Source organism: Grammomys surdaster, unplaced genomic scaffold (genome assembly GCF_004785775.1).
Source record: "Grammomys surdaster isolate TR1022 unplaced genomic scaffold, NIH_TR_1.0 125750, whole genome shotgun sequence".
Taxonomy (NCBI): Eukaryota; Metazoa; Chordata; class Mammalia; order Rodentia; family Muridae; genus Grammomys; species Grammomys surdaster.
This window is the reverse complement of record NW_021620582.1, coordinates 2,466,263-2,480,077: the sequence shown is the minus strand read 5'-3', so window position 1 is coordinate 2,480,077 and position 13,815 is coordinate 2,466,263. Positions and strand designations below refer to the sequence as shown.

At 45.9% G+C, this 13,815-nt stretch overlaps 1 protein-coding gene and 1 non-coding gene across 2 annotated transcripts; one reads left to right on the top strand and one right to left on the bottom strand.

Annotated features, from left to right (window-relative positions):
• Nucleotides 1–1,141: 1,141 nt before the first annotated feature.
• Trnar-acg lies at nt 1,142–1,214 on the bottom strand. The gene has a single exon. It is a non-coding gene; the product is annotated as a tRNA-Arg (tRNA).
• A 238-nt stretch (nt 1,215–1,452) lies between these two features.
• On the top strand, nt 1,453–11,282 carry Prmt5 (protein arginine methyltransferase 5). Its single transcript, XM_028788465.1, has 17 exons — nt 1,453–1,670; nt 2,281–2,399; nt 2,712–2,797; nt 3,359–3,493; nt 4,110–4,222; nt 4,352–4,401; nt 5,687–5,850; nt 6,894–7,055; nt 7,443–7,520; nt 7,604–7,662; nt 7,746–7,868; nt 7,954–8,129; nt 8,711–8,820; nt 9,019–9,112; nt 9,261–9,377; nt 9,663–9,727; nt 10,508–11,282. Exons 1-17 carry the CDS (start codon nt 1,561–1,563, stop codon nt 10,658–10,660), a joined length of 1,914 nt encoding a protein of 637 aa, XP_028644298.1. The 5' UTR covers nt 1,453–1,560; the 3' UTR covers nt 10,661–11,282.
• Nucleotides 11,283–13,815: the final 2,533 nt, after the last annotated feature.

Genomic DNA, 13,815 nt, shown 5'->3' with positions numbered 1-13,815 from the left:
CCTCAACACCCTCATGGTACAACTTCTTAGTTCTCTGGTTTCCTGACTTCTTAGAGCGTATCCTATGCACATCATTTCTGTATTGCTAAAAGCACTGTCCTCCTGATCTCACTAGTCAAGACTTCTCTTCTAGAAATGTCTAAATATTGTCTGGTTCAGGTAATTTGGTTCATACAACCCTCTATCACACAGCATTCTCTAGATGTTTAGCATATCCAGTCCCCAAATCCAATTCTCCCTGACTCTTCCACTGCAAGGACAAAACAACGGATGTCGTCCCTATTATTGTTATTATTATTATTATTTTCTCCTGTCTCCATGCTAGTTAGTTCCTGAATTCTGTCAATGTCTCCTGTCATGGTTATCCTGATTAGGTTTTGTTGTGTTGTTTGTTTTTTTGATTTTGCGGTTTTGCTGTTGTTGTTGTTTTTTGTTTTGTTTTTCGAGACAGGGTTTCTCTGTATCTGGTGATTTTGCGTTTTTAAATCAGTCTGATACAAGGCGAATCATTTGAGAAGAGGGAACTTCAGGTGAGAAAATAACTCCATCAGATTGGCTGGAGGGCCCTCAATATCTGTGGGCTTGTTGCCTTTAGGGATGTGTTTCCCATTTCCCTTCCCCAGTCTTTCCTTGCCTCTGCCATTTCCTTTTCCTCGTGTTGAGCAGCTGTTAAGAGGGGGAAACATAGATTCTCGTCGGCCTCCGCCAGACAGTTTCATGGTTCCTGGGCACTGTAATTTCTCGTGAATTTCCTTTCTCTGACAGGTGTGTGCGCGCGCGAAGATGTTTATTTACGTTTGTGTTTGAGATAGAATCACTAGGAATTAGTGGGTGACTTACTACAGTCTATTTTTAAGTGTAGCATAGCAATGAGACAAAGCTCAGTTTAATAGTCCATTCGCCAAAATTTTCATGCTCAGAATAACTTGATTATACAAGAAACAGCTTTGAATAGAGGAATGAGAAAGACCAGCATTAGATGGGGTGCAAAATAGAACCAAGTTAGGACCTGAAAGCTACAGCGTTAAGGGATAGCAGAGGATATAAACTGGTTGAGGGACAAGGAAAAAACGTTTTCAAATAGCAACATTGGGAGACATTAGATTAGCAAGGGATGCAAATAAAGGAGTACCAGTCCCAACGAGCCAGCCAGGAGTCGAACCTGGAATCTTCTGATCCGTAGTCAGACGCGTTATCCATTGCGCCACTGGCCCGCAGACATTACAGTGCGGCCCAAAAATGGCACTTCAGGCTTATCCTGCAGGGCTGCATGGGACCTGTAGTTTCAGCAGAGCGCTACAGACGGACCGGGCATTCTGGGAGACTGCAGAGCGTCACCAATGAGAGCCTGTCATTGGTAGAGCAGGGGAGCCACGCCCACGTCACTCTGCGGACTGCAGATTGGCGGGAGCAGCGGCTTGGTCCCTCCGCCTCTGCTCTGGAGCTGTAAAGACGCTCTGGTTGTTAAGGCGACTTGTCCCTCCTCCTGGGGACTGTTCTCCGCTCTGTGATTGGCCTCTAGTATCAAGGAATCCCGGCGTGGGCCGCGCGAGGGAAAAGATGGCGGCGATGGCAGTCGGAGGTGCTGGTGGCAGCCGCGTGTCCAGCGGGAGGGACCTGAATTGCGTCCCCGAAATAGCTGACACACTGGGTGCTGTGGCCAAGCAGGGGTGAGGGCCGGACTTCCGCCAGAGGAAAGCGGGATCCAAATTTGGGGAACAAGGAGGGCAGACTATTCTTCTGCAGGGGATGAGGGCTTGAGACACCATTACTCCTTGAGTGGGAAAGACTTCGGCCCTAAGAACGAAAGGATGAAACTCTGGGGGGGCATGTGGTCACCGAGTTAAAAAATCAGGGGAGTTATAGGGTAAATTTTAAAAGGGACGCACAGTCATTCCTTCTAGGGCCTTAGAGACTGAGATTATCCGAAAATAGAAGTGTAAGGCAATCGAGAGAAGATGTTAATCTGGTTTGGGGAGGCATGGGCAGTATTGGGCCAAGTCTAACTTTGACAGTCCTGGAAAGCCAGTGAAGTCAGGGAAGAAAGAAAGCTACTTGGCTTGGATGTCCATTTCTCGTTCATTTTTTCATGATTGTGTTTTGGGAAGAAATTGATGCACAGTGTAGTAAAAGTGATGTACCCCAAGATGGGCTGAATTCAGTACCCGTGAGGTGACTGATGGCTTTATGGAACTGTGCAGAATCAAGATATTAAACCCAGTTGGTTGGATCTCTGGGCCGTCACTTTACCTGATGATTCTGGGTCTGTCGCGGTTGTAGGTTTGATTTCCTCTGCATGCCTGTCTTCCACCCGCGTTTCAAGAGGGAGTTCATTCAGGAACCTGCTAAGAATCGGCCTGGCCCCCAGACACGATCAGACCTACTGCTGTCAGGAAGGGGTAGGGACCATCCCCTGTGCCCCTTAATTATTAGAGGCAGGAATATCTTGTGCTTTATAGGACTTAATTCTCCTCCTCCTCTGACTTGGTTATATATTGATTAGCCCCTATGACATAGATAACTCTTTTTTTCCCCCTTTTTTTCTTTCTAAAAGTCGCAGTCCCCCATTCATCATCAGGCTATTCCTATATCAGAGAGAAAAAGTCTTGTTTTTCATCTCTATTCTTTATTCTCTGCTGAGAACTAGAAATTGAACAAGAAAATGCCAATCCCCATTGAGTCTTTGTCTTTTCTTGGGTGGGGGAGTGCAGACTGGAATACGCTAATTGTGGGAAAGCTTTCTCCATGGATTCATCCAGACTCAAAAGTGGAGAAGATCCGAAGGAACTCAGAGGCGGTAAGGCAGTTTAATTTCTACGTGGGATCCCTTTAAAGGTTAGGCCTGACCTGGGTATTGTGGCATCTATCTGGAATCTCAAGCATTTGGGAAGCTTTTCCCACATCAGGAAGATAATGAGGGAAGATTGAAACTTTCATGCCAGGAGAAGAAAAGGAAATAAGTTAGTTCTGTCACTAAACTAGATAAGGAGAGTAACCTGGTGAATCAGAGTACAGTAAAAGGGCTGGAGCTGTGTGTGATGGTTCCGCATCTATAATCTCAGCAGAGGTACATCTCCAACTCAGCAAACTGCCGAGGTCCAGGCCAGTTAGGGCTACACTCTAAGACCCTGTTTCAAAAGAGAAAGAGTCTGGCTCTGGCTGAGTATGGCAGCTTACAGCTATAATCCTAGCACTCAGGAGAATGAATGAGGACTGCCTCAGATTCAAAGTCAAGCTGAGTTTTGTAGAGAATTCCAGAAGTCTGGGCCACAATGTCAGAGCCAGTTTCTACTGCTCCTTACCTCCTTACGTATTTGTTTCTTAGCTTTTAATGTTTTTCTCTTGTCCTGTGTTTCAGGCTATGTTACAGGAGCTGAATTTTGGGGCATATCTGGGTCTTCCAGCTTTTCTATTGCCTCTTAATCAGGAAGATAACACAAATCTGGCCAGAGTTCTGACCAACCACATCCATACTGGCCACCACTCTTCCATGGTATGACTGAGGTGCTCTCCTGCTGTGTTTCATGATAGCTGTACCTTTTGTCTAGTTATGCTCCCAGTGCACTTGGCAGAATTGAAGTGTCAGTACTGTTCATCCCCAGCCCCGTAGAAAAGTGGTGTGCAAAGAGTTTGAGAACAGTCTGTGTGGGGCAAGAGAGGCAGCTCAGTGGTGGATCACCTGCCTAACACATGTGAGCCTCTGGGTTTGAGTCTTGGCATTATAAAACAAAAGATAAAGAAAATACTTAATTATTTCTATTTAAAATAAAAGACAACGCCGGGCGGTGGTGGCACACACCTTTAATCCCAGCACTTGGGAGGCAGAGGCAGGTGAATTTCTGAGTTCAAGGCCAGCCTGGTCTACAGAGTGAGTTCCAGGACAGTCAGGGCTATACAGAGAAACCGTGTCTCGAAAATAAATAAATAAATAAATAAAAAACAAGCTAGGTATTTGCATAAGGATATGTATAAGATATTAAATATGTAATCACATTTTAAAAAGCAGATAAAGAGATTAACTTGTGATCTGGATCAAGATCTTTTGAGGGAACCTTTCTGGACCCGTTGGTTGGAAACAGCATTTTAACAGGGTACCTGTTCATATGCAGTTCTGGATGAGGGTACCCTTGGTGGCCCCAGAGGACCTGAGAGATGATGTAATTGAAAATGCACCAGCTACACACACACAGGAGTACAGTGGAGAAGAGAAGACATGGATGTGGTATGTCTCCTTTTGCTGCTTTACCTGCTTAGCATGGGGTGAGCACTATGAGGAACTGGTGGGGAGCGTTCCTGAGTTATAAGCCATATGCCTTTGACAGGATCTTTCTTTGTTTCTGATTCTGGGCAGGTGGCATAACTTCCGGACTCTGTGTGACTATAGCAAGAGAATTGCAGTAGGTAAGTCCACAGGGTTCTGAGATATGAGTGGCCTCTAGGAATGAGACTCAGCAGGCTGGGCATGGTAGCCCACCACCTCTCATTCCAGAACTTGGGAATTGGAGGTAGGCAGAGCTCTGTGGGTGTAATTAAAGCTAGCCTGGTCTATATAGTGAGTTCCAGGATAGCCAAGACTATGTAGATAGACCCTGTCTTTTTTTTTAAAAAAAAAAAAAAAAAAAAAGCCAAGCAGTGGTGGTGCATGCCTTTAGTTCCTGCACTTAGGAGGTATAGGCAGGCAAGTCTCTGTAAGTTTGAGGCCAGCCTGTTCTACAGATTAAGTTCCAGGGCAGTTAAGCCTATACAGAGAGACCTTGCCTCAAACAAAAGTAAGAATCAGCAGTTTAGAAAGTTCTAGGACGCCGGGCAGTAGTGGTGCACGTCTTTAATTCCAGCACTTGAGAGGCAGAGGCAGGCGGATCTCTGAGTTCGAAGGCTAGCCTGGTCTACAGAGTGAGTTCCAGGACAGTCAGGGCTACACAGAGAAACCCTGTCTCAAAAAAAAAAAAAAAAAAAAAAAAATCAGCAATTTCGGGGCTGGAGAGATGGCTCAGTGTTTAAGAATGGTTGTTTGCTCTAATTTTGAGGACCAAAATTGAGATACCCAGACCCACATTGGGTTGCTCACAACTGCATATTAACTCTAGCTCCAGGGGATCTGGTGTCCTCTCTGGCCTCCCTGGGCACCTGCATACACATGGCACACATGTGATATATGTACATGTACACAACACACACACATGAATAAAAATGAAAGTAAGTCTAAGAAAAGGAACAATTTCATGAGGCTGGGGGTGTAACTCAGTTGTAGAACACTTGCTTGTCTAGATGCATGAAGCCCCTTAGTAAGAGCCACAGTACACATACATGTAATGGTATGTGCCTGCAATTCCAGCACAGAGGAGGAGGGAGAGGCAGAAGGGTCAGAAGTTCACAGAAAGTTCAGTACTACATTGGGTTACATGAGACCCACTTTGAAAGTAGAGCCAGTGCTGGTCATTCTGTTTTCATGTACCATTAGTCCCCGAACATGGAACACAGAGGAAGGTGGGTCTCTGTGACTTCCACGCCATCCAAGACTATACAGTGAGAATCTGTCTGAGAGAAGGAGAACGAACTCAGTTCCATGTATGAGTTCTGGGTGTTTTGGCTGCTTTCCCTGTGCTCAACAGAAGGGAAAGAAATTGCACCCAGTAAGACAGGCTCCCTGCTCAGTAATAGGTGGTCTTTTTCTTACTCTGTGCAGCTCTTGAAATTGGAGCTGACCTCCCGTCTAACCACGTCATTGACCGTTGGCTTGGAGAGCCCATCAAAGCAGCCATTCTCCCCACCAGCATTTTCCTAACCAACAAGAAGGGATTTCCTGTTCTTTCTAAGGTGCAGCAGAGGCTGATCTTCAGGCTCCTCAAGGTGGGTAGCCATAGGGTTTTGGGGTGGCCCGATGGCATCTCCTGACTTAATCACTTAGATGACTTGTCCCTCTTTGGGAGAGGGGCAGGTGATTGTTTTCTTTCTGGTTCCTTCTCCAGAACTTCTCTGATTTCTGGAGGAAAAAACCAAACGTCACAAGAAATTTGTTCTTATATAGTTAAAGTAAGAGACTGGATGTGGGGACACACAGCTTTCATCCCAGCACCAGGAGGTAGAGGCAGGCAGATCTTTGGGTTCCAAGTCAGCCTGGTTGTTCAGGCCAGCCAGGGCTTGTTTATCTCAAAACAGATAAGTTAAAGGTCCTTGTGTCCAGGTATCACCAGAGAAACCAGGAATGTTAAGCATGCAGGAGTTTTTTTTTTTTTTTTTTTTCAAAGGGAAGGAAGTATAACCTGTTTTTTCATCCAGAAAGCTGAGAATTGGTGATTAACAGCCTGCTAATCTATATTACCTGGGTCATATCAAGCTCCCACATCCAGGACTAGAGGTGGCTATTAGCCCAAATGACCTCTCTGTTCTTTGTATGACCAAGACCACACTGATCCTTAAGCTGATACTTGTAGCCTGTCTCTAAAACCCATCTTCTTGGAAGAAATAACATGTACCTTGAGTTGAGTTTCAATGCAATTATGCTTCCTTGTGCACTGGGGATTGTATTATACCAGGGAACTTCCTACTAAATTGTACTGTGTTTAAACATGCTGGCAATAAATTGCCTGGCATCAGACTCTCAAGTTTAGTCCAGTCTAGGTCAGGATGAACTGAGTTCTCATTCTCACCTTGTCGTGGATTGTTTCTTGCTCCCGTGACACCTGCAAGGACTCCCCTCACCTGTGGTCCTTTGAGTCTGCTTATGAGGACTTTATAAATTTATGAAAGCCCTACTTTTTTTTGGTACTGGGACAGATGCTGGACAACTGTTGGTATGGGTTTTATTTTATGTTGGGGCTTTTGGTTATAAACCATAAAATCTGAGAATTGTGGTTTGTGGGCAGGCTCTCATGGTCTGACTTTTCTCACAGTTGGAAGTGCAGTTTATCATCACGGGAACCAACCACCACTCAGAGAAGGAGTTCTGCTCCTACCTCCAGTATTTGGAATACTTAAGCCAAAATCGGCCTCCACCCAATGCTTATGAGCTCTTTGCCAAAGGCTATGAAGACTATCTGCAGTCCCCACTTCAGGTAGGTTTGGAGAGCACTGAAGGTGAGAGTAGGGACCACAGAGATGATTCAGAGTTCAGAGCACGGGCTTCTCTTCCTGAGGACCTGAATTTGGTTCCTAGCACTCACATGGTGGCTCCCGTTCCAGAGGACCAGGTACTCTCAGTGCCTTTTCCTCAGGCACTGCCTACATGTGCACAGACATACATACAGGCAGAATATCCATGCACATACATATTTTTAATTGAAAAAGACACAATAATAATTGTAATAATAGCCAGAGATAGGGGCAAGAAATCTCTCTTAAGAGTAGATGGTCCAGCCGGATTCAGGAAGCAATGGGAAATTTTTGATGTCTTGGCCATTTGCCAAATACTGGCCAACTTATTCTTCCATCTCATTTGTCAGCCTCTGATGGACAACCTGGAATCTCAGACATACGAAGTGTTTGAAAAGGACCCCATCAAATACTCTCAATATCAGCAGGTATGGTGTTGGCTTCAGGGTGGCAGAGCACAGGGTCAGTAAAGAAGGGGTACAGCTATGAATTTTTCTGTCTTTCCCCTCAGGCTATCTATAAATGTTTGCTAGACCGAGTACCAGAAGAAGAAAAGGAGACCAATGTCCAGTGAGTACTTTCCTTTTGTTCCTAGGGAGTTGTATGCCTACTTCTCCATCTGCTCAGTCGGCTTGACTTTCCCCTTTTCTTAGGGTACTTATGGTGCTGGGTGCAGGCCGGGGTCCTCTAGTGAATGCTTCTCTACGGGCAGCCAAACAGGCTGAGCGGCGGATAAGACTGTATGCCGTGGAGAAGAACCCCAATGCTGTGGTAACGTGAGTAGCCCTGCTTGCTGGGCAGTTTGTCCTGGGTCCCAGTTTCTAGCCAAACTCTTCCTTATTCTGTCACCTCTGATTTCAGGCTAGAGAACTGGCAGTTTGAAGAATGGGGGAGCCAGGTGACAGTTGTCTCATCAGACATGCGGGAATGGGTGGCTCCAGAGAAAGCAGACATCATTGTCAGTGAGCTTCTGGGCTCCTTTGCCGACAACGAGCTGTCACCTGAGTGTCTGGATGGTGCACAGCACTTCCTGAAAGGTTTGTCCAGGTTGGGGGAAATGATATGGCTGCCAAGTGCTGCTTGCTAGAGTAAGCTGTACAAGTGGGTGGACTAGAGAGTCTTTCCCTAAGGTCTGTGGGCTCTGAGTGTAGCTGTGGAACATTTATCTGAAATGAGGCTCTGGGTGTGATCTCTACCATGGGTGGAAAAAGTACCTTGGGCTTAATGTTCGCTGGGAACTTTTCTGGGGTGTTGTGATCCCCACCAGGTTAGAGTGCAGTCAGACCTTGCCTGGTGATATTCAGTAGCAGCGGGCTGTGTATGGGATGTGTTCCCACAGGATTGTGTCAGCGAGGACCTCGTAGTCATCGTAGTTTGTGTAAGGACTGTCATTTTTGTGTAGCTGGTCTCTAATAGCCCAGAGTGGCTCAGTGTTGGGTTTTTCTTACCTTTACTCTATGGCTCTGACTTAGTAAGAGTAGAATTCCTATGACCAAAAGCCTGTCCTCCTGCCGTGTCCATAGCTGCCTCGGCTTGTTCTGTTGTTTGAGCCTTCAGCTGCTGCAAAAACACTGTTTCCCCACCTTGTGGGAACTCATTTGACCCTGTTGCTGTGCAGATGCTGGTGTGAGCATCCCTGGAGAATACACCTCCTTCCTGGCTCCCATTTCTTCCTCTAAGTTGTACAACGAGGTCCGTGCCTGTCGGGAAAAGGACCGTGACCCTGAGGTAAAGAGCTGCTTTTCTAGAAGGAGGGACTGTTCTTTAATCTTCTCTACTGTCTTCCTCCAAAGATGATGAAGGTGAAAGAGAAGCTGGGATTGAAGAAAGTGGTTGAAGTGAAGCAGTGTTTTTATTTGTTTCTTTGGTGCTGGAGGTCCAGCTTTCTCGGTCTAGCTCCTGATGTTGCTTTCTCTCCCTGGACAGGCGCAGTTTGAGATGCCTTATGTGGTTCGGCTGCACAACTTCCACCAGCTCTCTGCTCCTCAGCCCTGCTTTACCTTCAGCCATCCCAACCGAGGTAAGTTCGTGCGTGGCTGTTCTGACTGAGGCAGGCGTGGCCTTCCCGGGTCTGCGTCTCTGCTCCTAGAGTGCTAGAGTTTATTCAAGTTTGCTAAGTCCTTTAGGGGTTTTGGCCCTTTGTCATCCATCCACATCTTTCCTGACAGATCCTATGATTGACAACAACCGCTACTGTACCTTGGAGTTTCCTGTGGAGGTGAACACGGTGCTTCATGGCTTTGCAGGCTACTTTGAGACTGTGCTTTACCAGGACATCACTCTGAGTGAGTGTCTGGGACAGTGTATGAATGTATTATAGCATTGGTGACTCTGTTTCAGTCTGTATGTTCTTGGGGGCTGCTCCACAAAGCTTACTCTCTGGCTCCTCCATGGAGCTTGTTAGCTGAATACTAGTTGAGGTTACTGCCAGTCCAGCACAGTAATTTAGTAGGGAGCCCAGAGTCCAGGAACAGAGGTCTTTGATTCTTCATTTTTATGACCACAGAAGAGACTCTTCTGAATGTAAGGAAAGTGGAGACCTCAAGGTTTCCATTACTTTGTCTTCACAGGTATCCGCCCAGAGACTCACTCTCCTGGGATGTTCTCATGGTTTCCCATCTTCTTCCCCATTAAGGTAGGAGTCACCTCTAAGACGGTAGGCTGAGGAATAACTTTTGCCAGTGGTGTTCTGTTCCTGTCCCTCAGCTAGTTGGTTGTGACCCATGTTCTGTCACTTGCTCTGGGGTCCTGTTGGGGTTACCCAAGTAAGCTACCTGGACTCCCCACATCTCCAATCACTCTTGTCCAGTCTTTACCTGGAAGAGGGCTGAATTTTACCACTTAATTTGAGTTTGCCTTTCTAAGCCCCTCAGTGCCTTCACACTGCCCTCAGGTAAGAATCTGGAACCATGTTGTAAGAGTTGCCTTGGTGGACTTTCCTGCCTCCCAGGTGATGTCCTCTCCGCTTTGCCTGTGAGGTTCTTTGCTCATGTCTCCACCCTGCTAACTGACCTAGGTTTCCTGGAACATCTCTACCACCAGGCCATTTTCCCGACCTAAAGTAGGCTGGCTTCTTCCTAGTTCTTTCATGGCTCCCTGGACATGCTCACAGTATTTACTGTGTCCTTGTTCACTGTCTGGGGCTTCTATATTTTGACAGGGTAGGTAAGTTTTATGAGGGTCAGAATATTTTGTTGTATTTATCTTTTGTTGTTTAGTTTTGAGAAAAGGTTTGGAATTCTAGCTCATGTTGGCTTTGAATTCCTGATCCTCTTGCCTCAGCCTCCTGAGTGTTTGCATTATAGGTTTGTACCCCACACTTGGCTGTTTATTATCTAATCTCTGTCTGTCCTACCAACATTGCCAAGTATAGTTCCTCAGTTCAACCCCAACCTCTGTGTCTTTCCTATTACAGCAGCCCATCACGGTGCACGAAGGCCAGAACATCTGTGTGCGTTTCTGGCGATGCAGCAATTCTAAGAAGGTGTGGTATGAGTGGGCGGTGACAGCCCCAGTCTGTTCTTCTATTCACAACCCTACCGGCCGCTCCTATACCATTGGCCTCTAGCCCTGCACACAATGTTGGAGCTCTGGAAGCAGCTCTGAGTTCTCTTCCTACAGCACAGAAGGTGCAAAGCATCTACTGGTTCAGTTCATCTTTGAGACCCTTACCTACCAATGAGGAACAATTCAGTCTGCTTTCCTACCTTGTGTCATGGTGGCCAAGGGGTAGGTGTTCCAGGACTGCCAAGTATGGTGGTGCATACTTTTTATCCCAGCACTCTAGAGGCAGAGGCAGTTGGATCTCTTTAAGTTCAAGACTAGCCTGGTTTACCTAGCAAGTTTCAGGCCACCTAGGGCTACAATAGTGAGACCCTGTCTCCAAAAAGAAAAAGAAAAAAAGGGGGAAAAAAAAAAGAATTACAGGACATAAGCCAGCAGAAATCTTCAAAAGCCTCTGGCTAGGGCATGAGGACTCAGTGGCACTGGATGAAGCGGCTTCAGCAGGTGCTCAGCCTCCAGGGCTTCCCAGGGGTCAAGAGAAAAAGCAAAGGCTTGTGGGAGAGCCCTGGGAATGTGAGCATGGACACTTGACTTGCAGCCTTCTCCTTGCCTTACTCTGTTGTTGTTTGGATGGTTTTATGTCAGAAGGAAACAAATAAAGTGAAGTTATGGCCTCTGATGCTTTACTCCGCTGCTGCCTGCCTGTTTCCTACACTTCACTTAAATCCCAGCATGTTGAGGTCAGTCTCTTGCCTTACCTAAGACCCAAGGAGACCTAAGAAGCCTGGAATGGTCAGTAGTAGAGCACAAAGTACTCAGTGCTAACGTGAGGTTCTGAGTTGTGCTCATGTTGTGTTCTGTCCCCATGTGTCAAGCCCCCCACCCCCACCCCAAGACCTCTGGATGTGTGCTTTCTCTGTATGATCCGTTAGGTTCATTTGCCTATTTCTCTAGACAAATGTCTCTAGACGTGACTAGAGCTCACTAGCTTCTGCCTTCCTTAGATGGATTGCTAGGCATCTCCAGTAAAATCAGAGTAATTAGTCCAATTGTCCATTTTGCAGAAGGAAAATTTGAAGTCGGTACAGTGAAGTATTGCTACCTATCCAAACATATCTCTAACAGCCAGTAACTTTTGGGGGTAGTGCAGGGATTGGGCAGCTGAAGTCTCTAGGAGCTTTAGAAAACCTATGAAAGTGAGGGTTGGCTCCATCAGTTCTTTTTAGAGCAGAATACTGCAGTACCCATGTCAGCAATTGAGAAATTATCTGTTTACATTTGCAATAGTGGGCCATGTGGGATCTGAAGTGAACAACAGTGTAGTGGAGGAGTATGTAGCAATACTCAGGTCCTAGGGAGTGAGGTCAGGAGTGGCAGTCCGGAGGGTGGGTAGCTGCCTACCCAGGATGGAGGTATGGGGCCCTACAAAACCATATCCAAGAAAACAAACTACCCTCAAGTCAGTAGGTATGGTCAAGGTTGACCTCTGTGGGTTCTGCCTAACATGTTGAATCAGGTGCCTGTTGGCATCTATATCTGGAGAGAACAAGTGAATCTTCTCTCCATCTGTTTGCTTTCCTTCTGTAAGTCATTTAACCAGGGAGTTGGTGGTTAGCATCTCCCAAAGGTGCCTTTGCTTGAGTCCTGAAGAGGTTAGCCCATCTCTTGGAGGTTACTAAGAAACATTTGATTTTGGCTCCTATGTAGGGCTTCAGCCAATGGAAGTTGTATCTTGAGCCTTTGTTCTGACAGATCTCGTAGTGCATGCCATGATCTGGAAAGAGGAGTCTAGCTGTCATGGTACTGTGTCGAGAATATAGGGGATAGTGGAGCTTTGGGACCCCCATAATCCTGAAGGAACAGAGAGAACCTTTGGAATCAGAGTTGGTGAGAAACTGTAGGGCTGGGTACCCACTGCCACTCTGTCTGACAATATATATCGAGGGATTGATATGGTCCCAGGTCTACTGCCTGAGAAGTTTGCCTAACAGGAGGGAGCCAGTCTTGCTGTCAATCTGGTAGAAAGGGATTGGGAATTCTTCCTCAATTCTCAGTCACTGGAAAGTTTATGTTTATTATATTATTATTATGTTTATTAACATATGTTATTATGTTAGCTTTGTTGTTGTTGTGTCTGTTTTTGTTTTTTGCTTCCCTGGACTTTTAACTTTCACTACACATTCCATCCCTGAGGCCACAGAGAGGAGCATTGGGACAGGATTTGTAGAGATGGTACCAACATGCAAGTTAATTTTTAAATTTAATTTTTGTTACTAAGACATGGTGTGTGTAGCTCTGCTGGCCTGGGATTCGAGAGCTACCTGCTTCTGCATCTTAGACTTCTGAGATTAAAGGTTTGGGTCACTAAGTTTGGCAGCTGTGGACTATTTTTGAAGAATAGTCTTGGCTCATTACACAACACTGCAGTCTCTAAGGCAGTATTTCTACTTCTTAATCATGTTGCCTTAGAGGTGTTTTGCCCAGGTCAGTGACTTCACCCAGGAGATGGTGCTGCCATTGTCCCTCAAACTCTAACATTTGATAAATTCTCCCCAAAGTGGCTGACTGGTTTTTAAGCATTCCTCTGCCCCATTGGCAATGTGGCCTCATATGACAAAATCCAGGCATTGCTATGACTGGGTGGCCAGTGTGATTTTTGAAGCAAGGATGGAAGACTAGCCTGCCATGCATTGTGGATGGGACTTAATGCCCCTTGAAGGGCCAGAGAGATGGGTCATTGGTTAAGAATACTGGCCCTTGAGTTTTTAGGGGACCTGAGTTTCCAGCATCCACATGGTGTTCACAGCCTTCCATAGCTCCTGTTTCAGGGGATATGTTGCCATCTTCTGAGCTCCATAGGCAGTAGGCTCATACATACTGCACAGACATGCAGCCAAAACACCCCTACTCTATAATTAAGAGATTTTGACTCGTAAGTTAGGACGCTGAGTGATCTTGACAATTACCACCTTAAAAATTATATATATATATATTTTTTTCTTTTTTTCTTTTTTTTATTTTTATTTATTTTTTTTTTAGATTTATTTTTTATTTTATTTATGAGTACACTGTAGCTGTCTTCAGACACACCAGAAGAGGGGATCCAATCTCATTACGGATGGTTGTGAGCCACCATGTGGTTGCTGGGATTTGAACTCAGGACCTCTGGAAGAGCAGTCAGTGCTCTTAACCGCTGAGCCATCTCTCCAGCCCTTTTTT

Excerpts from the sequence above, each read along its gene's own strand:
- Prmt5 (XM_028788465.1), top strand. The coding sequence starts at position 1,561 with ATGGCGGCGATGGCAGTCGGAGGTGCTGGTGGCAGCCGCGTGTCCAGC. Across the intron at positions 1,671-2,280 it reads GGTGCTGTGGCCAAGCAGGG|GTTTGATTTCCTCTGCATGC; the intron begins GTGAGGGCCGGA and ends TCGCGGTTGTAG. Across the intron at positions 9,378-9,662 it reads TTACCAGGACATCACTCTGA|GTATCCGCCCAGAGACTCAC; the intron begins GTGAGTGTCTGG and ends TTGTCTTCACAG.